General features: G+C 34.4%; 7 protein-coding genes across 7 annotated transcripts; 3 read left to right on the top strand and 4 right to left on the bottom strand.

Annotated features, from left to right (window-relative positions):
• Nucleotides 1–6: 6 nt before the first annotated feature.
• ACR9 (ACT domain-containing protein) lies at nt 7–2,389 on the bottom strand. The gene is made up of 6 exons (NM_129515.4): nt 2,155–2,389; nt 1,782–2,000; nt 1,587–1,692; nt 1,175–1,499; nt 769–1,053; nt 7–676 (listed from the first exon to the last, which is right to left on the bottom strand). Exons 1-6 carry the CDS (start codon nt 2,306–2,308, stop codon nt 530–532), a joined length of 1,236 nt encoding a protein of 411 aa, NP_565908.1. The 5' UTR covers nt 2,309–2,389; the 3' UTR covers nt 7–529.
• Nucleotides 2,390–4,120: 1,731 nt separating this feature from the next.
• On the top strand, nt 4,121–5,433 carry AT2G39560 (Putative membrane lipoprotein). The gene has a single exon (NM_129514.3). The coding sequence runs from the start codon at nt 4,446–4,448 to the stop codon at nt 5,145–5,147; it is 702 nt and encodes a 233-aa protein (NP_181488.1). The 5' UTR covers nt 4,121–4,445; the 3' UTR covers nt 5,148–5,433.
• A 458-nt stretch (nt 5,434–5,891) lies between these two features.
• Nucleotides 5,892–8,700, bottom strand: PGGT-I (Prenyltransferase family protein). Its single transcript, NM_129513.4, has 11 exons — nt 8,363–8,700; nt 8,199–8,274; nt 8,046–8,104; nt 7,811–7,950; nt 7,557–7,612; nt 7,388–7,464; nt 7,240–7,285; nt 6,858–6,982; nt 6,690–6,757; nt 6,526–6,613; nt 5,892–6,276 (listed from the first exon to the last, which is right to left on the bottom strand). The coding sequence occupies exons 1-11, from the start codon at nt 8,603–8,605 to the stop codon at nt 6,127–6,129; spliced, it is 1,128 nt and encodes a 375-aa protein (NP_181487.1). The 5' UTR covers nt 8,606–8,700; the 3' UTR covers nt 5,892–6,126.
• Nucleotides 8,701–8,856: 156 nt separating this feature from the next.
• Nucleotides 8,857–9,483, bottom strand: AT2G39540 (Gibberellin-regulated family protein). Its single transcript, NM_129512.2, has 2 exons — nt 9,324–9,483; nt 8,857–9,211 (listed from the first exon to the last, which is right to left on the bottom strand). Exons 1-2 carry the CDS (start codon nt 9,403–9,405, stop codon nt 9,030–9,032), a joined length of 264 nt encoding a protein of 87 aa, NP_181486.1. The 5' UTR covers nt 9,406–9,483; the 3' UTR covers nt 8,857–9,029.
• A 1,263-nt stretch (nt 9,484–10,746) lies between these two features.
• AT2G39530 (Uncharacterized protein family (UPF0497)) lies at nt 10,747–11,907 on the top strand. Its single transcript, NM_129511.3, has 3 exons — nt 10,747–11,048; nt 11,153–11,279; nt 11,382–11,907. Exons 1-3 carry the CDS (start codon nt 10,870–10,872, stop codon nt 11,610–11,612), a joined length of 537 nt encoding a protein of 178 aa, NP_181485.2. The 5' UTR covers nt 10,747–10,869; the 3' UTR covers nt 11,613–11,907.
• A 742-nt stretch (nt 11,908–12,649) lies between these two features.
• Nucleotides 12,650–13,458, bottom strand: AT2G39520 (uncharacterized protein; the record flags this gene model as incomplete). Its single annotated transcript, NM_129510.1, has 2 exons — nt 12,650–12,804; nt 13,323–13,458. 2 exons carry the CDS (start codon nt 13,456–13,458, stop codon nt 12,650–12,652), a joined length of 291 nt encoding a protein of 96 aa, NP_181484.1.
• AT2G39518 (Uncharacterized protein family (UPF0497)) lies at nt 13,126–14,452 on the top strand. The gene is made up of 3 exons (NM_001084554.2): nt 13,126–13,512; nt 13,773–13,899; nt 14,024–14,452. The coding sequence occupies exons 1-3, from the start codon at nt 13,334–13,336 to the stop codon at nt 14,240–14,242; spliced, it is 525 nt and encodes a 174-aa protein (NP_001078023.1). The 5' UTR covers nt 13,126–13,333; the 3' UTR covers nt 14,243–14,452.
• The last annotated feature ends 1,660 nt before the right edge of the window (nt 14,453–16,112 follow it).

Below are 16,112 nucleotides of genomic sequence, written 5' to 3'. Positions count from 1 at the left end.
AATTATGGACTTGTCAATGCATCTATATCTCCTTTTTCTTCGTTATATAAACTCAATTATAAAGGGATTAGTACAGTAGTAGATGAATATATTGATGACAACTAAAACAAATTTCAGTATATGATTAAAAAGAATTCAAAAACACAGAGATCTTTGATGGCAACACTCTAAATATATTTCGATACAATTTGTCTAATTACCATATTATCCCCCAAAGGCCACTACATGGCTAAATGTAACATGTTTGCGATTCTGGCTCGGGTCAACTCTGTCGCTCTCTTGTAGTGACCACCTAGTCAACGGAAATGTTACCTTTGCAAAGTGAGTTTACAAGCATTCATTGCAATTGCGGTTATATAATCCTTTTACAATTTCCAAAGCTTTACAACGCTATTAGCTCCACACAACAGCAATCACAACCCCCTTGCATCACTCTTTTCATCGACCCGAAGCCGCAAGCGAAGAAGACTTTGTTTCTTTGTCCCCTTGAGTGTAGCATAACGTTCATGAAAGCTCACTCTCATCCGCTTCACCAACCCATAAGTGTCTTTGTGACTCTATCTACTACTTGATTTCTCGCACGGAGGCTAGCCAATGGGAATTCACGACTCTCATCCAAAAGAAATCTATAAACTTCCCATTGTCGATCTAAAGTCGAATGTCTCCCAATCTCAGCCTACAAGAAAACGCAATGCCAATCTTAAAACAAACCGAAAATAACCGTTCAAAAAGCTTAGAGAACACAATGTATTATTATACAGTACTTACGGAGAAGATGCAGATTCCTAGTGATTTCAACGCAAGTGTGACATCGTAGAAAACTCGTGGTCTTCCTTTTCCGGATAGTTCCACAGGGTTGGCTACTAATAGCTCAGTATCTGGTCCTCGGTTCACGATAATCACTCGCAAAGGACACACCATTTCCTCCTTAAGTCGAGCACAGAAGTTGGCTTGATGTTTTGGGTCCATTATTTTATTCCCGTCTGTGCCTCTAACAAACAACTCCAAATTCCTATAACCTTTAACCTTGGAGGAGAACCTACCGTATGCAATCTGGATAAAGAAACAAGAACTACTTGAGTTATACAAATCTTTCAACCATAGAAGTCCCAACTTCTCTTAGCAGAGGTAAGGTTAGGTTCTCTTAATGTTAGAGAGATCAGTTTTAACGTACGTGGACATCGCAGTCTTTGGAAGTCCTGAGGATATCATAGAAAAGTCCCTTTTGATCAACACAACGAATCTGAAGCAACGTATGTGCAGGGCTCAACTGATTATCAACGGTAAGAACCGCTTTGTTAGAGCTAGAGCCGCTAATATCAAACCCATCTGGGCCAAACAGCTCATCAGCAGCCAAAGGTGGAAGTGAAGAGAATCGTTGCACACTCTCTAACTCAGGCCCAGCTAGTTCAAGCTCACAACTCACACCATGCTCACCAAGCACAGCCGTTAGATGGTCACACGTTTTGGTTTGTCTCTGTTTCGTGTGCAATAGATCCCTGTTACACAAAGTCACAAACCACAACGTTAATGTTGGTTCTTCTCTCAAATGAAACATCAGAATTAGAAAGAAGAAGAAAACTCACATTGCGTCAGTGATGAAAAACATATCCAAAACTCTTCCATCTGGTGTTGTCATGACTTTGACTCTTTGTATTGTAAACTCTAGCTCTGTCAAAACTTTAGTAACATCTACGAATCACCAAAAAAACACAAACTTTTAATCAACCATATAAAGAAAACACCAAGCACAAGACAAAAGACAATAACTTTACACATACCATGAAGCAATCCTTTCCTATCACGGCAAAAGAACTTGAGAAGATAAAGGGAAGGAGGCTTAGAGACATTGGATTGAAGGCAGAAGTAGAAAGAGCCTAAGCAAGAAGGACAAGCTGATAAAAGACGATTCTTTAAGCTGTCCCAATCAATTTTAGGAGAGCTAATATCTGGAGTAACCCAAAACACTATATAACACCATCTTCCATCTGTTGAAAAATCTGCAAACACCATTTTTACAAACATATTAATTACCCTCAAAATAAGAAAAACAGAATTGAATTTTTCGAATCATAAAGAAGAATATTCCGTGAAGCTAAACGACAAACAGAGAATATTCCCCTAAACAGATACGAAGTAAAATTGAATATTGACCTGCTCGGGTAATGGAGAGACCAAATTCGAGGATGATTCTACACAGAGTTGAACCGAGACCGGATTCATCAGGACAATTGACGGTAACGACGGTGGGATCTCCGGAGATTTTTCCCGGTTCGATTAAAACGGCGTCGTCGTTGAGAATTCCCATTTTCGTTTTAGAGCCAATGAATCAACAACAATTCAATGGCCGACCGAACAGAGGAAAAAAATCTCGGGGAAAAAGGAAGAAGAAACGAATTATATATATGAAGAAAGAAAAAAAATTAATTAATTTCTTTTTGTTTTTATATGTTTATTATTGGGTTGTCGTGGTGCTGAGTGGGACCTACGTGTCTAGTCATACACACGTAAGAAGAAAATTTAAAGCTGGGTTGGGTAATGAACACGTACCGTTCTATGAAACTTCTATCTTTTGCAGCTGAGGGTATTACCGAGATTTCACAAGGTGAACTAGCTGTATTAATGTAAGACGGTCCGTAGATTTTAAGGTGTAGATGGATAATTAAGATCTTTTATGTGTGGGCTCGTTAATACAATGAATAATCACAAATTGTGATGCACGATATAAAATACGGATAATGATAATTTTGTTTTTTTTGTAATAAAATCTGTGGTGGGAACTAAGTGTTCTATTTTTTATTTATTAGATTGTGTTTTAGTTGAAGTTTGCTGTATATTTTGTGGTGTGTATAAAAGGAAATGCAAAATACTTCATGTGAGGATGCATAATGGACTCATATGTTGGGTTTTATTTGATAAATCCAAGGGAATATAATCACCGTACTAAACTTATTAATTTGCAAAATGAAATGATATTTGCAGGAGAAAATTTGTAAACATGAAATTGTGACTTGGGAGGCCAAGACTGAGTCACAGTTTTAGTTTCTTGTGTTATTTGCAATTGTTGAGAAGAGAAGAAGAAGTAGTTTTCCTCCTTAGCACTATGAACATATTTTCCAATTTCTCAACGTTTCTGTTAGTTATGAGTAATCCATGATTCTACTTTCTTTGCAAAAATATTGGTACACGGACTAAAGAGAATAAAGGGATTTAAACAAGTCATCAAGTGGTATATGACGAATGGAAACAAGTCTAAAAAGGGATATCATTATCAATGCTACTAGCCTACTACATGAAGTTGTGATTGGTTGATGGAGGAGGCTAGATAGTTGTTGATGCACATTACGAAATTGTATTATTGAGGTGGAATCACTGACACTTCGATTTGGTAGGCTAATCTGACTCTGACTTTGATATCAATCAACATGAAGAACCGCAAAACAAAACAAATCTCACTCTATCTCAGGCTACTTGTGTTATAATCAGTTTCAAGTTCACATCTCTTACTTCATATGCGTCACATCACATGGGCTATAAGGCCTTGAAGTGCTATCCATATGATGCTTTGTAAGGGAAACCAAGATAAAAGGAAAAAAAACAATGTTTATTTTTGTGATTAAAGAAATTTTTTGTTGCAATGGTATTCTTTTTGTAACAAAGTTAAGTAGTAGATCAAACATCAGAAAATCATAAAGTAGTCAAAATTGAAAGTCCCCTTCTTCCATCATCCATCCCGTGGTTATACCAAAATAAGTTTATTAATTAATTTAGTGTACTAGGTTTGGAGTTCTATTCTTAATATAGGATTAATAGAGATAAACTTGCCAAATATTTTCAGAATGGTGTAATGAAGTAGAGTTGTTTTGTTCCTCGTAATTTCATATGTTTCAAATATATATGCACGAATCACTGTGAACATGATCCATATACTACAACACCGCGCGAGTCATCTCTCCCATATTTTAATTGTTAGTAGAATTGTCAGAATAATGATGCATGGAGTTCGATTCATACATCTTCAATGATAAAATCATCATTTGACATATAAATTGAAAAGAAAAAAAAATGGTCAGAAGCTAAAGTCTTTCATTAAGGGTAAAATTTCGTATTCACTTATGCATTTATTGATTCTAAAATATGAGTGAGAGTTTCACTTACACTTACACACTTGGCTATATAACACCTTTTTTAGGAAATTATTTATATTTTCACATTCCCAAGCTTTTCTTTCTTTTTTTTCCACATTCCCAAGCTTTTCTTTCATCCCAACTTTATTTTCTTCTTCCGTCTCTGCAAAAACCCTTGCTATTCTCAGAATCATAAACAACCGCCATAGTGTCCATTCCTTCTGCATTTCACATTTGGTCGAATCGGATAAAAAGGTCTTCTCTTTGTGTTGGAGTAACGATGAACAAGAGAAGTGAATCTTATCTAGAAGAAGAAAGATGAGATCTCTGAGCAGTGTGGGACTTGCTCTAAGCATAGTCTTTGGTTGCTTGCTATTAGCTCTTCTCGCTGAGCTTTATTACTTGCTTTGGTGTAAGAAGAGGTCGACGACGAGAAGACCTGATTTTCGAAATGACTATTCTACCCCTGGAACCAGAGAGCTTCTCTTCATCTTCTGTTGCAGTAGTAGCACAAACCCTTCTTCTTCTTCTCCTTCTTCTTCCTCTTTCTCAAACCCTAAACCCATTGACACTCAACAACAGTGTCCTCTTAATAATGGGTTTGAGAATGTTGGTGGTCCAGGGCTTGTGCCGAGGTTTCTGTTCACAATCATGGAAGAAACAGTGGAAGAAATGGAATCTGAAGATGTGGTTTCCACAAAAGGAAAGAGTTTGAATGATTTGTTTCTTAATATGGAAAGTGGTGTCATAACTCCTCCATATCTCACTCCTCGTGCTTCTCCTTCGTTGTTCACGCCTCCTTTAACTCCATTGCTAATGGAGTCTTGTAATGGTAGAAAAGAAGAGATCTCGAGTTTGTTTGAGTCATCCTCTGATGCTGAGTTTAATAGACTAGTGAGATCATCTCCATTGTCATCATCACATTCACCGTCATCTTCGCCATTGTCGAGATTCAAGTTCTTAAGGGATGCAGAGGAGAAGCTTTACAAGAAGAAAGTGATGGAGATTGCAGAAGCTTAGTAAATTCAAGTGGTAAAAGTTTGGTAAAACACAGTTCAAGAATCGGATTTGGTAATCAAGATTCAAGAAGATGAGGTCTAGGAGAGAAAAACCAGGAATGATTAATAGAATTAAACCGGTTTTTAGTCTGATTTAATTGTCCTTAATCATCAACATTTTTTTTGGTCTAGCTCGTCATCGGATTAAACCGGTTGTAAATTTTCGGTGGATAGAGAATTTGTTAGCCAAATTTGTGGATTTTGAGTCAAATCACGCGAATAAAGATAGGCTTTGGATTCTATTTTCTTGTAGCAAAGTTACCACAAGTGTTGTGGTTGACATTTAAAGATGCATGAACTCAACACTCAAATCCTAAACCGACTTTCACTTTTAAAAAGGAATTAATTCTCGTTTTATCGAATATGGAGTTAGAAAGTTAAACAGAACACGTGAAGAGAAAAGGTAAAAGAATTATATACTAATCTAATTTGATTTATTCGAGATCATTTGCATCAAAACACACTACAGTAAGAATGATTCTTTTTACGGCATTGAAGAACATCGACCGGTAAATTGGAATAAGACGATTTATGAATAGAGACAAGACTCATGAGAGGCCAAGTGGGGAATCTCTTCCCCTTTAGGATTTTGTCCCAGTTTTTGCAGTTTATGTCTGATACTTTTCCATCCAAGTGGCGTCAACAACACCACTCACTCGTTAACAAAGCGAAACTGCAATCTTACAATAGTCTTTTGTTTTTTTTTCCCGAACTTTCTTACACAATCATGCAACATCTTATTCACAGATTTATGATTTAAAAGTTTTTGATTTTTCGTCCCTAGTCTAAAAAGAACAGAAAATAAAACTCAACAACTAAATTTGCTTTTCTTTGGTTTACAATATTCATTCTGTGAGTTTTAGCAATGTTACCACACGGAATGTTGACATAAATGTTACAATGTGGTGAAAAAAGAATGTGACTTTGAGACAATCTAAACATCAAATTCCCGGGGCTGCAAGAAGAGGTAAACCTAGCTCAGGACATAGAGGACTCAAGCCCTGTTCTTCCAAGAGACTAAAAGCCGTGTAACCGTAGTATGAATGATACAGATCTGGTAATTGTCCGGGGAATTTACTGAATCCACCATACTGGACACAAAAATGCACAAACAATGGCGGCGTTAAGCAGATTGTTATCATCAGTAACCGATCATGAATCGTAGATGTAAACACATGAATGAAGACAATGTACCAAACTATCCTAATGGCTCTATAGGCTGCTACTAGTAATATTGCTAAATAAATATTAGCTTAGTTGCAGGTTTGCCTATCTACTCAGTTACTTTACAAATTTAGAAATTAATATCAGCTGAGATATGAGATGTAGAGAATAGTTACCTTGGACTGACAACTCATTAAAAATTTGCGCAGAGCCATTTTGTCGATCAATGCATCGCCTCCTATAAGTTTAAGGACAGCTCCAATCCTACAAATATGCAAGGCCCATCATAAGCAGATGAGAACAATTAGGGTCGGTGACAGCAAAAGTTGAGGGGACTAACCAAAATGCATAGCATGTGTCACTTGGCTTGTTAGTCCTACCTTGAAACCCACCATCATTTGCTTGTCTCTACAGGCAAGGTAAGAAAAAATTTCAGATCACTCAGGCCATTACGAATCTAAAGGTAATATTTATGAGGTGAAAGTTAACAGATTTTATGAAGCAGTACCTGTAGGCACCAGTTGAGAAGTAATGAAGGGTCTATTATTGAACTGGATGAATCATTTGACAGCAGATCAACTCCAATGTATCCCATCAACCGAAGGGATGCAATAGCACAGTAAGTGGCACCACCTGCATAACTAAGTTGCAGAACGTAGGTAAGCATCATACACGAGTGGAGTCAATTAAACACATTTCCCTCATAACGTAAGAACATAGTAAACTTCTTTTCTTTATGGGTTGCCATTGAAGTAGAAACCTAGATGAAGGAACTAAATTATCTAAAGTGTCCTCAATGATCAATTCAGTAATAACATATGCGCCACTTAGTTGGACTGCACATGGAAAAAATCAACTGTGAGATAGTAGAAAAATTGTTTTCAACTCACCATGAGATTCAGAACCAGGGATCAATCCAAAACCACCATCATATGACTGCACAAAGAATGTTGCACAAGAATGTCTTCTCAACACAGAAATTGACAAATATCAATGGAAGAAAAAAAGACAAAAGCAACTACAAGATCAGAAGTAAACCTGACAGTTTAATATGTAGTTCTTAGCACTCTCCTTATCCATTCCACTCCAACTATCCAGCATGTAACAGATTGCAGCTGAACCACAAAAAAAAAAAAAAACTAGATTGATACTCTACGTAAAGTATAAAGACATGGTATGTAAATCCTGTTAGGTAGCTATTCCTTACCTGCACAATATACAAATCGAAGATCCGTTTCACCTCCAATATGGATAGGCATGAAGCTGTAGCAAAATAAAAAAGTATCAAACACAATTCAGACCCCATTGCTTATTTAATCATTATATGCTGACAAGCCAAACTTGTTGCACCATGTAAATGAGAATATTGCTAGCCTAAACGACTTAGAACAAAGAAAATAAGTAATAAACTTATGGCATTATAAAATGCATTTTACTTTTTTAAGCTCTAAGAACTAATACCTTCCATCATCCTGTTGAAGGTTTATCATGGAAATTAGCAATGATTTTGAGTCGATGGTCGAGAGATCATGTCCAATGACCTTCAGAATAGCCAAAGCACAGTAAGTGCTTGCCAAGTGACTACCGTTGTGCTTTAAATCCTACGCAACAAACTAAACTGTCAAGCCCACACAGATGCAAAACAAAGATAAATCTTGTAACATATAAAGCATAAGGAATATAGACTTATAATTACCCCATTCTCATCAATGGGAAACTGAGAACTCCTTGAACCAAAGAAACCATAGAATTCTCCTGCAGAGAAGAACAAGAACATCTCATTCATTGATCACTAACTAATTAACAATTTGCTCATAAACATACTTCTAACTAAATTCAAGAAAAATACCATCTTTCAGTGAAACTCTGTTAGTAGGAAAGGCCTGGAAGGACAAAACCCACTTTGCAACAACATCTTTATCAACCTTCAGAAATTATAGATGAAATTCACTAAATCAGATTCAGGGGAAAAACAAAGATCGATTCTTTGAGAGAGAGGAGAAAGAGACTAACACGGTCTCTTGCGCCGAGAAAATGAAGACCCGAGATTATGAAATGAGCGAGTGTAAGACGATTGATCTCCTGAGATTGGTAATGGTACGGAAGCAACTCGTACATCATCTCCAAATACATCAAGTGTCGATCTTTCTCGAAATTCGCTGACGGAGATGATTGCACCGGTGGAGAATACTCTTCTTCGTCTTCTTCCTCCGACTTAGATCGGTCCGAATCGATTGACACGGCGGTCTCTGACATAGCGTCGTTCTCCGGTAGTGAGTCAACGAATCTCTCAAAACTCGCTTGGACTCACTCGGCTTTGCTTTCTCTTAGAGGAAAGTAAACAGTTTTTGGATCTGTGGTTTTCAAAAGTCAAAAACAGCACGATGTTACTTTGTATAATCACAAAACGGCGCAATGTTTAGGTGCTCTGATAATTATCTACATGATTAAAGATTAAAGATTCGTTGATGTGTTAAGAAATTAGATTAAAGATTAAAAATGAGATTGAGAAATTTAAACTTTTTTATTCGTGATATATATTAAGATATCACATTGAAGATTTCCAACATTGGGGGCATTGATTTTATTTTATATATTTCAAACATAGAATGTGATTAATATTTCCACACATATAGTACGTAGAAGTTATATGTATGTGATGAGGATCTTCAAAGAACGTTCAAGGACACTTGGATCCACCTTTGGAGTTTTTCATATCACGGTAGCAAGGACATTCATCTTTGTGTCCAAAAGTTCCCGAAGGAACACAATTACACTTCTGGCAACATATATTGCAGTACTTGAGGCATTCTTCATGTTGTCCTGCCTTTGAGCATCTCACATTGCACTTTCCACCGCATGCTGCTAATTCATTTATCACATATATATGTAAAATCTTAGAATTTCAGAAAACTTGTTTCAAAATGATACATGCATGACCTACAATTATTAACTAGATTAAGTAAACACTTACACGAATCAGCACTTGAAAGTACAGAAAATGAAGATGTGAGGAGAAGAGAGATTATGAAGAATTGTACAACCACGAGCTTCATCTTGTTTTCTCGAAAGAGTTTGCTACGTATACAAAATTTAAAGATATGCGAAAACAAAGTAGTGATGGTGAAATGTGGCTACAAAGAGAGGAATCCTTAATAGTGAGAATTTGAAGTGAAATTAATGTTTGTTACTTTAAATAAAGATATCTTTACTTGTTATGTCGGTACTATTTTCAGTTAAAAATATTAACATACAGAAAAAACCATATTCATAAACTTTTTTGACTAAGTAAGTAGTATAATACTAGTATTGAAAGTTTTTTTTGTAACCAGTATTGAAGCATTTTTTAAATTGTAAATTTATTTCTTATAGTGCACATTCATTTCGAATTACATGAACTTACAACAATTTTGAGATATTTTTGAAATCCTGATGAATGATGATTATGACACACAGTTTGTAACACTAACAAATATTCATTTTTATTATTATGTATAACTATTGAAATTCCTTAAGTCACATCTAATATATATTATAGATTAAAAGTATAGCATTAGATGTTGAAAAAAAAAGATTTAACTGTAGTAATAAGCAAGAAGACAGTGAGCCGCCCTTCAAGCACGGCGATGCATGTGGCAGATTGATTCTTAGGAATTGACTCAACTTTTTCGGTCTTCGTTGACTATATATTCAAAAATTGTAAAATTTAACTCAAACAAAAATGTACCTCTTGTTACATGTATTTTGTTCCTCTAAACAGTATGAAAAAAAAACTAAGTTTTCTTTTTAATACGAATGATTGCACCTAAAATTGATAGACGACTAAGTCTATACTGTTACATTAGATGGAAACATGGTTTGAATTATCGCTGCTAGGTGTCCAACTCGAACTTTGTACAGTTGTACTAGGATTCTAATGATTTGCTATGCATATAAAATACATTGTGGCGCAAAAATTACGCTAGTCGCATATTTCTTTTTTGGTTTGTTTGTTTGATTGCATAATTATGATTTGATGTCAAAAGTTGTATAATCAGAATTTGAGAACAATAATATGACAAAGAAAAACATTCTTTTTTCTCAGTTAGATGTAGATACAAGCTTTGTCCAAAAAAAAAAAAAGATATAGATAATAAAAATAATATCAAAGGTTGCCTTCTGGCTACGAAGACTATGAATTTAGACTTACAATTCCTTGGCTAAAAACTGTTTTAAATCTAAATTAATACCATATGTCAATAAAATATATCACGACTTCAATTACTAAGTTAGAACTTAGAAGTGGTGATCGAGTTCCAGCAAGCTCCAGCACGAATTGAAGAATACAATTTGTGCATATATATATTTTACATTATGGTTAAATATTATAATGTAACAAAAATCAACTCTTCGAACTCGAGTCAACGTAAATTTTGGCTATAAATTAGTCAACATTCCATGTCTTGCATTCGAACATCTTAGCCTTAATCATTTTCATCTTACTCTTTAAAGCGTAACGATTAATTAACGGGAAGATTTATATGGCTCCACCACCTCCGGCACCACCGTCCGTTACGTTGAGGACAGTGCTCCTTCTCCTTAGGGTTTTGACCGCGGCTTTCCTCCTCATAACGGTGGTCCTCATCAGCACCAACACCGTCACTCTCGAAATTTCAAGCACGTCTATCAAATTGCCTTTCAACGATGTCTATGCTTATAGGTAAATAAATTATTTACCTTCTCTGTGAAAATTTTGTATCCAATATTTGACTAACTATTTTTACCTATTTTTTGCATATATGTTTGGATTCATCATTCATGAAGATACATGCTGTCCGCTGCCGTCATCGGACTAGTTTACGCCGTTGTACAACTGTTCTTAACAATCTCCCAATTTGCCACCGGAAAAACACATCCTCTTACTTATCAGTTCGATTTCTACGGTGATAAGGTATTTATATCATTTTTGAGGAAATACTATCTTTAAATACATTAAAATTATAAGTCATACTGTATATTGATATATAACAAAATCTGGTTCAAATTTGGACAGGTAATATCATATTTACTTGCAACGGGTTCGGCGGCAGGATTTGGAGTGAGCAAAGATTTGAAAGACACATACATAGCATTAATAGAATTTGATTCGACTGATCCAGTGGATAAGTTCTTTAGTAAAGGATATGCATCGGCCAGTCTTCTTCTCTTCGCATTCGTCTCTCTTGCCGTTTTATCCGTTTTCTCATCCCTTGCTCTTTCCAAACGACCAGTTCCAGTCTCATAAACACACATATGATCATTGTAACCCTACATTATGCTTCCTTCATTTTAATTCACCAATCGTGGAATTTAATAAGATTATACGCTTTTTAAGATTCTTTGGGTCACGTTACCAAATACATATATTACTTTGTTGGCTACATATCTCGCAAGGCTATGTTTGGGAGTACTATTTCTGTGAAAACATATGTAACCAACCTATCTATAAGGTCAAGTCTTCTTATTTCTAATCATCATGCAAAATTATTATTGTGTCGGATCATTAAAAAATGTTATTAAAAAGCCCTAACTTTTCATAATTTGCCAGTAAAACGAATCATTTACGCCTACCAAAAGTCAACATGTATAGTGTCGTTTTGCAACGTTTATGTGTTTTCTTCTTCATCAAAATTGAAGGAAGAAAACAATTTTAATTTCAGAAAGAAAAAAAAAGTAAGGAAGAAAATTCTCAAATTCCTTCACAAACCTTAAACTCTTTTCCATGCAATGTTTGGATGTTACTATTTTCCCGTGTGTGTTTATTGGCAATTTCATAAGCGTTTTAATTAGGCCTACGAAGTCAACGCGTTTGCAGTTACGTGTCATTCTTGTACGAACAATAATTTAAGTATTATACTATTTTTATATCCTGAATATTCACATTTTTTCCAAAAATGTTATTAGTAATTTACATAATTCGTTTATATACGGCTTTTGAGTCCTTCACGATTGCAAATTTGCAATTAAATAATAATAAAAAATAAACAATATGCATTTCTATGATTTTTTTTAAAAATGGTTGACGTTGACATTAATAAAATTCAACTCCTATCGTTATAGTCAATGTAATCATAATCATTATTTAATATTTTTGCTTAGTTAATTCGCGCATTCCGTGTCTTGTAATCTTGTATCATAACAACTAGTATAAAAGCCTAAAAGGGTGCATTTGTTTTTGGATATAAGTTTTTAAAAGGTGCTTAAAATTTACATTTTACATAGTTAATATGGCAGTTCTTTTTCTTCCCTCTAATTATACGTTTATGTAATAAACTGTCAGTGTCAGTGTGTCACCATCGAATCTCTGAGAAGCTCTATGAGTTCCTTTGGATACGTTGACCAAACCTTCCGTGTGCAATTTCTCAATTCGTCAACTAAATGAAAGTATTGAGAAATTGTAATCATCGTAAACGAGTAGCGAATGTGAACGTTGATCGCTAAATTGGACGCCGTTATATAAGGCCTTAGTCGGATAGTCAAACTCTCTAGATTTTATTTCCTAAATAGAACTGTTTTCAATATTGATATTGCAGATAGAAAAATGATAAACGGCTTTGAAGTTTCGCCGGTAGATAACTAACTATATCTTCACAAGCTTCTTTATAATAGCCTTTACCTTAATTTTAATTTGCACTTAATTTAAGCTTGGTGTGTTTTTTAAGTTTGAGATTTAAAATATTATAGGAAAAAAATATGTATCCCATTGATTTGGTAAGCTAGACGTGGTGATCCAGTTTGAGCACGACTTCAACAATAAACTTTGGTATATTTCATAAGTATCTTTATTTTGTTTGTTTGACATTTACCGTCATTACTTGGTCCCATGCCATAGAGCAAAAGTCAACTCTTATCCCTCTGGCAGCAAGTTTTGGTTATAAATTAATCTCAGACTTTTATCTTCCTCTTCCTCTCCGATTACCAATTTAAGAAGATCATTAAATTTCATTCAACGTACTGATCAATTTTATGGCACCACCACCTCCTTCGCCACCAGCTGTTTCGTTGAAGGTTTTACTCCTTTTACTTAGGGTTTTAACAGGAGTTTTCCTTGTTATAGCGCTAATCATCCTCAGCACCAACAGTGTCACCATTGTATCTCAAGGAAGCGCATTGAAATTTCATTTCAAAGATGTTTATGCTTATAGGTAATTGAACGAAACTCTTAATTTACAATTTTTTGTATTTATATTCGAGTTGGTTTGTACGATTGAGGAAATCAATAGTCATAAACTAAAGTAATTTGTTATGTTTTGATCAAAGAATTTTGGTTTGTGCTTGTAATAAGTCATTTATGAGTTTATTAATTAAACTAGGAATTTAAATTTGGGCATTTTTTGGTTATTAATTAAACCGAAGAGTATCAAACTTTTTCGTTTAATTTTTTTTTTTTTTTGCCTTCTTGAAGATATATGCTTTCAGCTGCCGTCATTGGACTGGTTTACGCCGTCATACAACTGTTCTTCACAATCTCCGAATTCGCCACCGGAGTGAAAAACCCTTTTAATTATCAACTTGATTTTTACGGTGACAAGGTATTTAATTAATTTCTAACCAAATTAATTTCTTGAACCTATTGATACTTTGAATCAAACGAAACTTTCATGAAAATGTGTGTTTTTTTTTCCTAACTAATGATCATAATTGAAAATTTGGCAGTTAATATCATACCTAGTGGCGACGGGTTCTGCAGCTGGATTTGGAGTGACCAAAGATTTGAAAGACACATTTCTAGCATTAGTCGCATTAGATTCGACTGATCCAGTGGATAAGTTCTTTAGCAAAGGCTACGCATCGGCCAGTCTTCTTCTCTTTGCTTTCATCTGTCTTGCTGTTTTATCTGTTTTCTCATCCTTTGCCATGGCCAAACGAAATTAATTCTAGTCTGATCATCATTATACAACTTTGTAATGTTTTCCAATATGATTTGACCAGATATAGCTTTGTCACCATGCTATGCTATATGTGTGTTGGTGTAATTATGCATACGAAGTCAAATGATTGTTTTTGTTACGAAAGAATTACATTTAACAAAAAATTATCTATGTACTCGTTAAAATTAGTCTGTATTTAATTAAAGGAAACGTAGAACTTATCTAGCTAAAATTGTACCAAACCATTATATACTACATCGGATTTAGTTTTCCAAACACATTACACATCCGCCCAATTTATACACACTATACCTAAATCTCTGATCCAAAAATTCAAACATATCGGAGTATGTACCAAATCGAACAGAATTTAACATAAAATATGCAGATTTGAGTGGAGCAAAGAGTGATATAATAATGGCAAAACCTAAACCACGAAACCAACCTGAAGAGCACACCAACACATATCTGAGATGTGTCTCGGCACTATCTTATCTAGAGTTTTCTTTTATATATTTACATTAAATAAAAAAATAAAGAAATTCCGCACTATATGCTAAAGCTTTTCTTAGACAATGGAAGTCATCCTTTCCTTTGCTTCTTAATTTGGTTTCATAGCCTCAATTGCTCCTAGTTCAAGAACAATATTTTCAGATGAAATTTATCACATAACAAAATTGCACAGGTGGTGGTGGGATGATGAATCATCTTAAGTCTTAAGCTTCACTATACCACTTGTTTTGGCGGAGATGATTCGACATTTAAAGATATTATTCATATATTTCTTGAAGTTTATGGTAGTCTTCGAGTGTTGAAAATTTCTGCATTTACCAAAAAAAAAAAAACTGTATTAATGTCTACTTGGATTTTTTAAAGTTTAAACTTCCAGTTTATGAAGCATTGGCTTTTCCTATATACTGAATTTTCCTATTCATATTAATTTTTTAAAATTTGTTTTGTTTTAGGTCATGATTCTTAAGATTTTTTTTATTTATTTATTTATTTATAATTAACTGATTTTGTACCGAGCTAACAATAATCCACTAAAATATTTACATTGACCAACCATGATTGTAATCCCAGTAAAAAAATTAGTCATATAGTTAAGTGTCAAGCATAAAACCACCATTAATTGGTTCTTTGAGATATTAATTAATATCCTTTTAAGTAATGAATATGCCGTCTAATATCCGGCTTTGAAAGCTGTATTGTTTTGAGTCTTTCATTTTGAATGATATTTTTATTTGGGTTCATGACTTCTTATCTGTATTCTTCTATATCGAATAACAATAGTAAAAGAAAATTGTGATATTTTATTACGAATAAACTATCAAATCAATTGTAATGCATCCGCTACTTAAAAAATCCAGCTAAGTTAATTCGGTGTCAACTCAGCTTTGCCAAATTTGTCCAATATAGTGGGCAATTTGACATTATCACCCAATCTTTTTACAGGGTAATTTGTGTAAATTCATGATATGTCTTTATGAGAAGGAAAAAGAAAAAGAGAGTTCATGATATGTATAAACGCATGATATATTACAATTAAAGAATAATTTTGATCAGGTTTGAATTTCACTAACCATCATAACTGATTTGACAAAAATAGTATATTCTTAACAAGTTAAAGTAACAAACATCATCACTACTCAAAATTTTATTATCCGAATTAATTTTGTTTAGCAAATCACACTGAAAGATGATTGGAATATATATCGTCAGGGAGGGTTCGCATAACATGCCTACGATACAAAATTAGGCTGTCGGGAATTAAACTCTGTGGCATTCGTCAGATACGTATAAATTCCCTTATTATTTTTATCAAAACATTACTATTATTATTCTATGTAAGAGATATAGGTTCCAGGTGGGGA

Source organism: Arabidopsis thaliana, chromosome 2 (genome assembly GCF_000001735.4).
Source record: "Arabidopsis thaliana chromosome 2, partial sequence".
Classification (NCBI taxonomy): domain Eukaryota; kingdom Viridiplantae; phylum Streptophyta; class Magnoliopsida; order Brassicales; family Brassicaceae; genus Arabidopsis; species Arabidopsis thaliana.
This window is presented reverse-complemented; position numbering and strand designations above follow the sequence as displayed.